Source organism: Pangasianodon hypophthalmus, chromosome 2, assembly GCF_027358585.1.
Source record: "Pangasianodon hypophthalmus isolate fPanHyp1 chromosome 2, fPanHyp1.pri, whole genome shotgun sequence".
Classification (NCBI taxonomy): Eukaryota; Metazoa; Chordata; class Actinopteri; order Siluriformes; family Pangasiidae; genus Pangasianodon; species Pangasianodon hypophthalmus.
In genome coordinates, this window is record NC_069711.1 from 34,353,898 (window position 1) to 34,366,851 (window position 12,954).

General features: G+C 38.2%; 2 protein-coding genes across 3 annotated transcripts; one reads left to right on the forward strand and one right to left on the reverse strand.

The window, feature by feature from the left end:
• Nucleotides 1-643: 643 nt before the first annotated feature.
• Nucleotides 644-7,024, forward strand: c2h17orf67 (chromosome 2 C17orf67 homolog). 2 transcript variants are annotated; one of them, XM_026909709.3, is made up of 4 exons: nucleotides 644-781; nucleotides 3,572-3,660; nucleotides 3,914-4,047; nucleotides 6,757-7,024. In XM_026909709.3, the coding sequence occupies exons 1-3, from the start codon at nucleotides 730-732 to the stop codon at nucleotides 4,028-4,030; spliced, it is 258 nt and encodes an 85-aa protein (XP_026765510.2). In that variant the 5' UTR covers nucleotides 644-729; the 3' UTR covers nucleotides 4,031-4,047; nucleotides 6,757-7,024. The 2 variants fall into 2 exon arrangements, with proteins under 2 accessions (XP_026765510.2, XP_026765511.2); XM_026909710.3 differs by having other exon boundaries at nucleotides 6,760-7,024.
• A 1,774-nt stretch (nucleotides 7,025-8,798) lies between these two features.
• On the reverse strand, nucleotides 8,799-12,598 carry cbx8b (chromobox homolog 8b). The gene is given in 6 exon segments (XM_026909699.3): nucleotides 8,799-10,263; nucleotides 10,265-10,531; nucleotides 11,738-11,804; nucleotides 11,920-11,985; nucleotides 12,204-12,247; nucleotides 12,439-12,598. Coding segments are annotated over 6 exon segments (1,107 nt in total). The 5' UTR covers nucleotides 12,508-12,598; the 3' UTR covers nucleotides 8,799-9,669.
• Between the last annotated feature and the right edge of the window lie 356 nt (nucleotides 12,599-12,954).

Sequence of the window (12,954 nt, forward strand, 5' to 3'; positions counted from 1 at the left end):
TGTGTAGCGGAGTCACTTCTCCCATCCTGGAGTTGTAGCCAAGTATTTTATTCCTTTTATACCACAGAAATTTATCAACACTTACAAACTGTTATTTGTTAAAGAACAACACATTGTAATTTTTAACCATTTATAGTTACATTAATGTTGTGAACATCCCAGAAGCAGGTTAGTTCCTGCTATCACTTATGTTATAGCAGCTATAAACAGTCGTTCCCTCACCAGCCTCTCTTCTCTCTCTCTCTCTCTCTCTCTCTCTCTTGAAGTTAATAAGACAAAGAACAACGTCAAAGTCGTCAGAAAATGTAAAGTCACAGCTTTACCTCTGACAAAGCACTGACACTGGAGACTCCTTCCATAAATGTTAAATAAATAAATATCCTTATACAGAAAACTTCACCATACACACATTTTTTAAAAATCTGTTCATTATCAATGGAGCGTCCGCTGTACAAGTCCGTGTGAATGAGCTGTTGCTATAGAAACGATAACGTATTAGATTTGCATTAATATAAACCTGCGCTACTGTCTGAGCTGCTGTTTTAGAGAATTAATCAACACCTTCTGACCAATCAGAATCCAGAATTCAACAGCTCTGTGGTGTAAATATTATAATATTTGGACATGTGACTTAGCTGCACATCTGGTTTCCTCCCCTAAAAAAAAGAAAGAAGGAAAGAAAGAAAGAAATCCATCAGTTTGTGAGCAGAGCTGAAACAGGAGCTGACCATGAAGACGCTCGCTTTTCTCCTCTGCCTGGTCTTACTGACCTTCTGCACAGGTTTGTGGATTTATTCAACTCTTATATTTATGTTAAATACACTGTAATGTGTTTTAATTTCATAAATGTTGTAGCTGTAAAAGTCAGGAGCAATAACTCTTAAGAACAAGCAGCAAACGTTCAAGGTTTTGTGTTGTATGGATTTTTCAAGATCACTGAAAGATGACTGCCTGAAAGCTTTGGGATTTTTTTTTTACTGTATATGAATAAAATATTTAATAAAAATCAAATGAACTCAGAACTGTCAATAATGAGGATGCAAATGATCTTTTATAAAAACAAATTCTCTCAATACAATTTTTAACATAAACTTTCTAATCTGTGTTTAAATAAGTATGAAGTATTTTTACAAATCATTTAAATGGCATGCATTTGTTTCTGAAAATCAGTTTATTAATTTATTTTTATTTAATAACATTATCAATAAGTTCCTTTCCTGTGTATAAGTTCTCAGATAAAGTAAAGACGCTTCATTAACCTAGCATGCATGCTCTCGTTTCGTTTCTAATCTGGATATTTTTCAGATTGGATTTCTATGCATTTTAATGCTAATCTAATCTGAAAAATAATATCAAAATAAAAAAATCCATTTCAATGTTTATTCCTAATATCAGAATGAATATAATATACTGACAAACTGGATGTTCTGAATTTGTTTCGAAGCTCACAGAGAGGATTACGATAGTGGAAATATTGTTTCTAGTTTATTAATTAAATATATATATATTTTTAAATCTGTGAATACGACACAGAAAATGGTGTGTGTGCAGGTCATGTGAAGGTGTGAAGTGTTTGCTACGTGGCTGTTTTGCCTGTACAGAGCCTCCAGGTTCGAGCGGCGGGTCACGAGGGGCTCCCAGGGGACGAGACGGGATGAATGAGCACTTTGTGTTCAGAGAGAGAGAGAGAGAGAGAGAGAGAGAGAGAGAAACAGAGATGGGGGGAGAGTCCGAAATAAATTTACATTCATTTATATTCAGTTAGAAATAAATATGAATAGACTAGGTTTAGTTTATTTTAGCCATACCTGACTAAATGCATCATGTTTTACACACTGAACTGATGAAACGTGTAAAACATGTAATAAGAAAGTAATCTGTTAAAAAAAATGAACAAAAAAATCAAAATAAACAAGTGTAGTTGATCTAAACAAAATGATGTTGAAGACATTTGAGAATTCCTTTCACATCCCTGTAGATCTTTTTTTTTCTTAAGATAAACCCAGAAAATAATTCATATTTAGCAAATAATTAAATCTGTAGACGGTACAGTTTTGAAAGATCAGCACGATAATCAATCATTTCCACTAGTATTAGTTAAATATGTTAAGTGATGTACTAGCTAGGTATGCTAGTCCAATACAAGCTCTCTCTCTCTCTCTCTCTCTCTCTCACACACACACACACACACACACACACACTCACAAAGGTAGCTGAGTTTATGAAGGGAGGTAAATAGCTAGATTTCTTAATGCCAGCTAACATCATCTTACCTTAATTAACCAAATTGAAAAATCACTTCTTGTTAATAACAAATCAATTTCCCCTCATTTTACAACTTTGATAACTAACTAACTAACTGACTAACTAACTAACTAACTAACTGACTAACATTTTTTAATGGACTTAATCAATGTAGACATTCACCAGCACTGTTAACCTGCTCTGTGATGGGATGAAGTCACTCACACGCATTAAATATTCATTCATTTTAACATGAATATTCATCTGATCTTCGCAAAACACAAAGAAAAAGCTCCAGAGTTAACATCTAATGCAACGTGTTAAGTTTTCTCCACACTTGTTTTGACATTTTGATCTCTGATGCACAATATTCAGCTTGTTATATTTTTCAAAATTTCCAATCAGCCAATCAGCTCATCAGGGCAGTTTCTGAAAATTTGCAGACCCTAAGCGACATCCTAGCTGAGACGTAAAAATCATGCATTCTTACAGAGCCCCCTGGTGGCTGGAGGCCATAAGCAACTGCTTATACAGCTCTGTGCAAAAGTCTTAGGCATGTGCAAAGAAATGCTGTAGAGTAAAGATGCCTTCAGAAATAATGAAATTAAATGTTTCTACATTAAAAAAATCCTATAAAGAGCAGTAAACAGTAATAAATGAAACAAAGTCGATATTTAATGTGACGATCCTTCACTTTAAATAAATAAAGCAGTATCTGAGGTGCAGTGTGTGCAGTTTTATAAGGAAATGAGCTGGAAGTGTTACTGAGCATCTTGCAGAAGCAGCCACAGTTCTTCTGGAGACTTTGACTGTCGACTCGCTTCTTATTTCTGCAGCGAAACCCAGCAGCCTTCATTATGTTTTTATCTGAAAAGTGTCTCTTATGGAATCTGCTGCTTTCTTTACTGACATACAAACATTTTTCTGTAACATTTCATTTTGTTTCTGGAAAACTAATGTTTGGAATCTAAATGTTTTTGTACTGAATCAATAATGTAGAAGTCAGAAAATAAACATCTATAACAAAGTTTGTGCTAAAAAAACAAATAGGGTACCAAGACTTCTGCACAGGACTGTAGCTAGACACGGACATGTTGCTATATCTGTGCTATATAAATAAATCTCTGAGTTATTTAATGAATTGTTACTGGTTTGGTTTAGCTTTACACTGCCACCTAGTGGACGGAATGAATACCACAACGTGGAGTTAGTTAGTGATAATCATTCAGAATGTGTTATTATTCTCTACACAACATTCCACAGTTAACAATAATCACATTTAACTCAGTTTAAATCAGTGACGTGTAAAACGTCTCACTTCCCACAGAAGCGAATCCTGTGGTGAAGGAAAGCTTCGCAAAGCAACTTCTCCGCAGTAAGAGACAGAAGCCGGGTTATCCTGACGAGCCGATGAGGGTACGAGAGCCAAGCTACACACACACACACACACACACACACGAGCACTGTGAGACACTTTATTTCACATAACTACTTTAGATCCCATATTCATTTATTCCATAATAACAAAGCAATGCTGTAAAAAAACATAACCAAATGTGGTAGTTTGTATATAAATAAGTTAAAATCCATATTATTTTTTTTATTATTTTTCTTTCTCTCTCTCTCTCTCTCTCTCTCTCTCTCTCTCTCTCTCTCTCTCTCTCTGTAGGAACACATGTTGTATTTGCAGCAGTTGGAGCTGAGAGCTCGTGAGACAAATCTTGAAAACTGGATGAATCCTCATTGCGCTCCTCGCTGTAACCGTAACTATGGTTACCCCATCTAACCGTCCGACATCTCCATGTAGGTATAACAACAACAACGACAACAATAACAACAACAACAACAACAATGTCTAACATTAACATGATCTCAGGACTGCAACATTCACACCAACGCACAACAAAGCAACAAAGCGATCGTTCGTGTTCTACGTACGCGCTCGACATTTCACTTGAGATTTTCTCACAGTTTAGGTATGACGCTGTAAAGAAGCGACAAATCCAAACGAACATCTGGAATGATTCCTCGGATCAATCCTGTGGCACGTGCGGTCCGACGTTTCTTCAGTTCCCCGCTCACAACTTTATTTTCTAAATGCAATGAGTTCCTGCAAAAATGAGAAAAAAAACTTATAACCGTGGTTTTATCTTTTCCTGATATATACGTCCTGCCATTAAATGTGTATACGCTTAAAGACGTTACAAAGGCCACGCCCACAAGCGTCCATGTTAGACTGAGAGGTAGCTGAACGCTCGTAACATTTCATGACTTAATTCGTATAAATTTGTAGAAATCAGTGGGTCACCATCACCTGAATTCAGATTGTCCTGAGGCGTCTAACATTTTAACACACAGTTCTATAATTCAGGTTCCCATGAGATTTGAGATTATTGGAGAATTTCAGATTTCTGGCATCCCATCACATGACACGGACCCGATTCAGGTTCAGGTGAGAGTTCTGGAACTCAGCTTCAAACGGGAATTCTAGATTTTTGGCTTAGCTGCGAATTCTAGAATTAAAACTTGAATGATTCCGAGTTGCTCTAGAGTTCTAGAAGTTTCACCCAGAGTTCTGGAATTCAGGTTCAACGTAGAAATGTGGAAATTAAGCGGTGCTGTTTCTGAGCCTGGAACAAGAGCTATAACAATTTTCCGAGGAAATTCTTAACAGGAAATAGGAGTTAATTCTTGAAATAAATCTTAAGCGTGAAGTACGACAGTTTTATTGCCGCAAATTAAGTTAGCCACGCCCCATTTTTGTAGTATAAGCCAATAGTCGTAAAAGCCAAGTGCACAAGAAGTTTCCAAAAGGAAAAGAAAGAAGAGCATAAAGAGCAGATCTGGGTTTGAGTTAATCAGGGACAGAAAAAGGGTTTAGTGTGTGTGAGAAAAATAATACACTGATCATAGAAGTTAAACTAAAATATCCAAGAATTCACACATCGTCTAAAGAAATCTATTATTTCCTTAATACTTTCAAATAAATAAAGAAGCACTTTATAAAGTTTTCATATTTCATATTAAATTCTAATCTACATATTAATCTACAGAATCCAAACAAACAGAACAATCAGATGCGTCATTATTTCTGGAGATATATAGTTCTATACTCTGTACACTGATTAATTCTATGATTTAAATTAAATTAAAATAAAAGGATACCATCTCTGTATTAAATGCAGCTTCAGAGTTAATTGTGTTAATTGAGCTGAGCGCGTGCGCGTCTCACTGCTGCCCCCTATCGCTGCTCTTAACCCTCAGGAACCATTTAATCATTCTGAACCCTGAACCCTCAGGAACCATTTAATCTTTCTGAACCCTGAACTCTCAGGAACCATTTAATCTTTCTGAACCCTGAACCCTCAGGAACCATTTAATCTTTCTGAACCCTGAACCCTCAGGAACCATTTAATCTTTCTGAACCCTGAACTCTCAGGAACCATTTAATCTTTCTGAACCCTGAACTCTCAGGAACCATTTAATCTTTCTGAACCCTCAGGAACCATTTAATCTTTCTGAACCCTCAGGAACCATTTAATCATTCTGAACCCTGAACCCTCAGGAACCATTTAATCTTTCTGAACCCTGAACTCTCAGGAACCATTTAATCTTTCTGAACCCTGAACCCTCAGGAACCATTTAATCTTTCTGAACCCTGAACCCTCAGGAACCATTTAATCTTTCTGAACCCTGAACTCTCAGGAACCATTTAATCTTTCTGAACCCTGAACTCTCAGGAACCATTTAATCTTTCTGAACCCTCAGGAACCATTTAATCTTTCTGAACCCTCAGGAACCATTTAATCTTTCTGAACCCTGAACTCTCAGGAACCATTTAATCTTTCTGAACCCTCAGGAACCATTTAATCTTTCTGAACCCTGAACCCTCAGGAACCATTTAATCTTTCTGAACCCTGAACTCTCAGGAACCATTTAATCTTTCTGAACCCTGAACTCTCAGGAACCATTTAATCTTGAACCCTGAACTCTCAGGAACCATTTAATCTTTCTGAACCCTGAACCCTCAGGAACCATTTAATCTTTCTGAACCCTCAGGAACCATTTAATCTTTCTGAACCCTGAACCCTCAGGAACCATTTAATCTTTCTGAACCCTCAGGAACCATTTAAAAGTGGTTTCAGAGCTGAATGCTTTCACACACCTCCTTTATTCTTAGCTTTTTAAGGTTAGAAGTCTTGATCCGTTTTATTCTAAGGATTTGTTTGGACAGTTAAGATGAGAATTAAACTCTGATTCCAGATCAGCACACACCTTTTCCTTTTTCTTTACTCCGGAGAAGTTTTTTTTTTTTCTCCACAGGTCACAGGTTCCTCATAAGAAGATTCCTGTACAGCAGTAAAGGGAATCGCGCTGTATGGCAACTTTCAGAGCTTCTTATCAGACATTTCTTTAGTCTTGATCCTTCAGTCTTCATGCCGAAGTGATGTTTTTCTGTTCGGAAATATTCCTGTTAGACTCTTTAGGCTGATGAATCTCCATTTCTCTCAGCAGGATGAAGATGAAGATGATGATGAAGATGATGATGAAGATGATGACGCCGAGCTTTGACAGTGAAGGCAGTAAACAGGAAATAAGTGCAGATGTTTAGCTTAAATCTCCTCTCTCATCTGATGCAGTATTCACTCCAGCAGCACATGATCTCAACACCAGGCTTTTTTGTTTTTTATTCCTGTGTAGATGCATGTATTTAGAGATTAATGCAAAAATAAAACGTTTTTTCGGCTTATCCTGTAATAAACATCAGCTTTGCAGTTTTGTTCGGGTCTTTTTCTTTCTGCTCAGAATAAAGCCATCATTCGACTAATAACTGCTTTCCTTTAGCTCCAGAAAGTGACGTCACTGTGTGACCATTTTGGGTTAGTAGTATATATATATGAACCTCAGGATAAGATGTTCACTAGACCTCTAAACACAAAACTATATTATTATTATTATTATTATTATTATTATTATTATTATTATTATTATTATTCCTTATTTCACTTCACTCACACTTACCTGTGTTTTAAACATCACTGTTCTCACTGGCTTCTTCACAAAATACTTACAAGCCCGAATAATGTCTAATAATCCACTTTAAAGATTTAATGAGTTCGTCTTTAATATGAAATCCATGTAATATCACGCGCTTAATTACCGGAAATGGATGATATGCGCGTGACGACTGAAAATCTTTTTTAAAAAATCTTAAATTTCTCTTTATTCTCCTTTAATAATGAAATGCTGAGTGTCTTTTCAGGACTTTTCTCTACAGTTTCATCCGCGTTCTGCCTGGTTTTTATCACCACTTCTATATCTCATGGTGGCACTTTGGCTTTTCAGCTGCTTTATTTGCTTTTACAGCAATTTTACTCCTGTGACTGAGATATTTAAAATTCAATGATATGAAGGATAAGAAGAAAAATACAAGTTGCTGGGAGATCAGGTAATAAGTTACTCAAACAAATAACGCGAGGAAAAACTCCACAATCATTTCCAGGCTGCTTATTAAAAATAAAAAAATAATAAAGTGGCTCAGAATATTAAGAAAAATAGGAATATATTAATATACGTGTTCTTTTTTTTCCTTAAAATAAAAGGATTAGGAGTTTATAATAATGCCACAGGGTTTTTCATCTGCATGTTGTGCACACAAACTTATGTGGGTTTTAAAAAAGAAATGATCCAAGTTCTCCAGAAAAATGCGCATTTAACAGGCCTGCTTACAGCAAACAAACAAAACAAAACAAAACAAAACAAAACAAACAAAACAAAAAACAGTGCAGTAAATCCTCCTTCGTCATTTCGACTAAGTGTTCATCTTGTACACTTTATACACTAGACCAGATTTGCGCAGATGTAAAATAAGCTGCTGTTTTACGCACTAATGCAAAATGCGCATCGGTTCTTATTCTCTCTCTCTTTCTCTCTCTCTCTCTCTCTCTCTTTCTCTCTCTCTCTCTCTCTCTGATACACACATGTGCAAACAGATCATTTTAAACATCATTTAAACATCATTCTACAGCTTGAGGACACTGATACACTTCTAATTTGCGCAAAAAAAAATTACTGAACTTTTCTCTTCACAAACTAATCTTCTTCTTTTCCTGCTTCTTAAAGGGTTTTTATGGATGTTACTGAGTGATACACACTTTGTCAAACGATCCTGGAGGTTACAAAGGCGCTAGATAACCTGAACACATGCAGAAAGAAAAATAAATCAATCAATAAATAAATGAAGAAGAAGAAGAAGAAGAAGAAGAAGAAAGGAGCGGCGCGGTGACGTCACAGAGCCCGAGTCGACCAGGTTCAAAGCTCTTGGTTCCATTTCAAAGAGTCTGAAGTTTTGTTTTAAATCTGAAGTAGTGAATTAGAAGAGTCTAGCAGGTAAATACCCGGATGTACTGAGCATTAAGCTATAAATAAGATATTAATGTTACATTCAATCAGACGTCAGTAAATCAAGATCAAATCTGAAAAGTAAAAACAAACAAACAAACAAAAAAAACTCAGTGTTCATAAATTTCCAAGACACCAAACACACACATTAATAGTGTTATATATATTTAGTTTAGTATATGATTTGTGATTTTTAAAAAATTTAGTCTTTTTTTACAAGAAAAGGGCTCCAGGAGCCAAACATACACACATCTATAATCCTGGACACGGATTCAGCTGACAGCCGAAACTTTTTCTAGTGCATGCAAACTTCTCCTCGATCACGTCCATCATCACGGTTCAGTGTTTAACACAGAAAATGGAATAAAATGTTCATATCTTGATATCTTCATATACAGCATATACAGTATGGTGATGAGAAAGGAGCAGAAACAAATACTAAGCGCTTGTGACTACAGGCTTTAAAAACAAAGATGGCCGACATTTTTAGAGTCAAAAAGAACCATTTTTGGTTTCCTAAAAAAAATTCTTTTGTGCTGTCGTCAGAAAGAACTAATGAATCATTTCCTACCATAAGAATGTACAGTGTGGTGGGAATTCTTCAGTTCATCGAGGAACCAATGAGATGCCTCCAGAACCATCAGGCAGGTTTTCAGGGAATCAAAAATGGTTCTTCTATCACTTCACCCTAAAAGAAATCTGACATCTTTATTTTAAATGTTCATTGCAATAACATTATCACTGTTCACAACATTATTACAATTATTATTATTATTATTAGTATTTTCAAATGATACTACATTACTAGGAGAATATTCCTCAGTCGGAGCAAGCTTGGTCTTCAGAAGTTCATGGTCTGGGACAAAGAATTGATTGATTTATTTATTCTCCGCTCCTTATCCTGCTCTCCAAAGGGACGATATTTTGACGTGTCCATGATAACAATACTGCTCATGTGGAATATTGCGAAACAATCAGAGAAGTGTGTATCTGATAATCGGTCCGTGTGTAACAGGAACCGAATCATCTCTTGTCTTTAAAGAAACCTTCGTCTGTGTTGCTCTCTTTGATGGTGACAGTTAAAAAGTTTGTCGTCACGTCCGTGATCGTGACCTTCTCCACGTTGCTGAAGCAGGGTCTCCACATGTCCTCGTCCTCCTCCTGTTCCGCTTCCTCCTCTGGTTCTCCGAGGATCCGTGCCATGGGGATCTTGGCGATGAGTGAAGGCTGGTGATGATGATGATGGTGATGATGATGCTGATGATGAGGATGATGATGATGAGGATGATGAGGATGATGTTTAATGGCCGACGTGTCTCCGTGTTTGAATGCTCCGTGATGTCTGAGGTGTTTAAGGTACTTGCGGTGGAAATGACTGGTGGCGTGCTCTCGAGTCCTGCTGTCGTCACTTGTTTTGGTCCATTCCATCGTCCGACGAGGAAAGAGGAGAGGGTTCTGTCGCTTTTGAGGCCTCTCACTCAGACCGTCCTCGTCGTCCTCGCCCAGTTCGAGACGCGCCATTTTTGACGGGATGCCCGACATGGACTCGTCCATCTTGCTCTTTTCTGAGTGTAGGACACTTGAGTAGCCCTCTCTGAACAGTTTGGGCTTGCGACCCCCGTTTTTTGGGGATGTGGCCCATCCTGTCTGACTCGGCTCTCGGTGACAGAAGGGGACGATGATCTCGGGTCGGTTCCTGGTGGGCGGGTCGGACGCTTTCGCCCCGGTTCACCGTGCTGGGAGGGAAGATGGTTGGGACGACGCTGCGGAGCCCCTCTCTGGCCCTCGGCGTCACCAGAGGCTCAGGGTTCGGGTAGTTAATGCGGATGCTGCGTGAAGATTCACCGCGGAACTCATAGGACCTCGCTTTAGCTTTGGCCTGAGCCTACAGGAAGACAACTACTCGTTATATATTTACAAACAGGACAGACATTTTAAAACATGAAGATGTATAAATATTATTAATATTAAATATGCTTTCATTTACGCTTACAAAGGTTCTCTAAGGTGATACCACAATCTCAGAAAAAAAGGGTACTAAACTGTTCCTCTCCTTGTCTCTGTGGTGGTACCTTTATCATTTGTACCTTTAATATCTTTCACCTGGAAATGTAGCTATAGTCACTTTTAAAAATGATTTAAGTCCCTTAGAGAAAAGCTTTAACGATACACTACATGCAGCTTTCTAGGTAAAAGATACACACTAAAGGTACTAGTTGATGGTACCACTCCAGTAACAAGGGAAAGTACAGTTTAGTACCCTTTTTTTCTGAGCGTGCATAATGAGAATCATTTTTCATCACAGAGAACCATCAATTAAACACTTATGATGGGAAATAATACATAATTTTCATAAAGAAAATGGTTAAAGAATCAAAGATCAAAAATCTTTTTAAGGAAACAGTTCTTCTATCGCATCATTCTCAGAAATAAAGGTACCAAACTGTACTTTTCCTTATCGTCTGGGACGGTACCATGACAGAGACATGTTTTATACCTGTATTTTAACTGCAAAAATATTAAAAACAGTTAAAAATATTTTAAGGTACCTGATTTCATAATACGATAAGGAAAAGTACCTTTATTTCTGAAAGTGTGGGCCTTGATTTCAGAAAAGGTTCCAAGCAGAACCTCTGTAGAAATCTTGAACCAAAGTCACACACAGAAGCTTTGAGCTTTGAGATGTGAGTGTACATATGCGTTGATGTTCATCTCGATGCTGGAGTGAAGAAGCATTTCTCACGCTCTCAGAAATAAAGGTACCAAACAGTACTTTTGTTCCTTTAGTGTGTAAGTAAAGGGTTTCAGGTAAAATCTACACACTAAAGGTGCAAAATGTGACCCTTGTAAGAAGGAAGAGTAGATATTTCTGAGACTGCGCCATGAAGAACCTTCCATGAGATGTAAATATTTATGATGAATTCATTATAACATCAAGAGCTTTTTAATGGTTCTTCTACAGCAACCTTTCCTTGCACCTTTATTTTTCTGCCTTCACACCTTCGTGATTTCTTTACAATAATAATCTACAGTAATAAAGATAAGTACTGCTCATGTGCAGACACTCTGGCTTCATGCTCGGTTCCTGTACCTTCATCAGGAAGGTCTTGAGTTTCGGTCCTCTCTTCTTGGGCCCGAACAGTTCTCTTTCACGCTCCCTGGACAAAAAAAAAAGCAACCATGCCCACTTGAGAACCAATGAAGTGGAACCACATGACCAAACACACTGTGCATTTTAATCCACAGCATTGCATTACTTGTGGCTCAGTTTACCTTTCCTCAAAAGCAGCAAAAAGCCGAGAGTCCAGAATGTTTTCTTCCGGTTCCCAGGTGCTGTACCTGTGAGGAACATGGGGATGTGTTGTTTTAATTCGCCTGCTGCAGCATGTGTGTGTGTGTGTGTGTGTGTGTGTGTGTGTGTGTGTGTGTGTGTGTTTGCATGCATGTGCGCCGCTCGAGCTGGTTCTGGTTTGACAGCCAGCCATCGTCGGCATCTTTTAACACATCATCTGAAAGAAAAGCCACCGAGATCGCCATGTCTGGGGTTAAATACTCACTTCTGTGACCAACCTTTCCATTTCACCAGATACTCCATCCGACCCTGCGCCATCACACATGCAAGAAAAGAGAAACATTTATTTTTGGTTAGCTCCGAGCCTGCAGCAGCAGCAGCAGTGGTGGTGGTGGTGGTGTTGGTGGAGGCTGTAATGTCAATAACACGTTCACACACGCATGCATTCAGGAAATCGTTTTTAAACAATGGCACATTTTAATGGAAAATGCAGCACGCACTCTTCTGATCCGCCGTTTGATGATGGATTCGGCGGCGAAGACTCTCTCTCCGACAGCAGACAGCTCCATGTTTTTCCCCCGTTAGCTTTAGCCGCGCCAGGCGAGTCCGCCTGCTCTCTCTCTCTCTCTCTCTCTCACTCTCTCTCTCTCTCCCTCTGGCGACTCGATGCCCAAAAGAGTCGATTCTCCGAGCCTAGGCATTGGGAACCGAGAGTCGACTCCAAAGCTTTGGAATCGGTTCCAGACGGCGCGTGTTTGCGCACACGGTGTAACACGAGAACGAGAACGCTGGAAATTATGCTGATAGATTATTAAATATAAAGTTCACAACACACACACACACACGCACACATACACACACACAATAAACAATGCTGTCAATACTAACATATATTTATTTATTCATTCATTCATCTTCATTAACCTCTTTATCCTGGGATCCTGGGAACACTGGGTGTGAAACATCGATACACCCAGGATGGGACATCACCAGAACATCACAGTGCACCACACACA

What these genes read in the sequence shown, in the direction of transcription:
- c2h17orf67 (XM_026909709.3), top strand. Translation starts at nt 730, where the DNA reads ATGAAGACGCTCGCTTTTCTCCTCTGCCTGGTCTTACTGACCTTCTGC. An exon ending in CTTACTGACCTTCTGCACAG is followed by an intron (nt 782 to 3,571) that starts GTTTGTGGATTT and finishes CACTTCCCACAG; the next exon opens with AAGCGAATCCTGTGGTGAAG. An exon ending in ATCCTGACGAGCCGATGAGG is followed by an intron (nt 3,661 to 3,913) that starts GTACGAGAGCCA and finishes CTCTCTCTGTAG; the next exon opens with GAACACATGTTGTATTTGCA.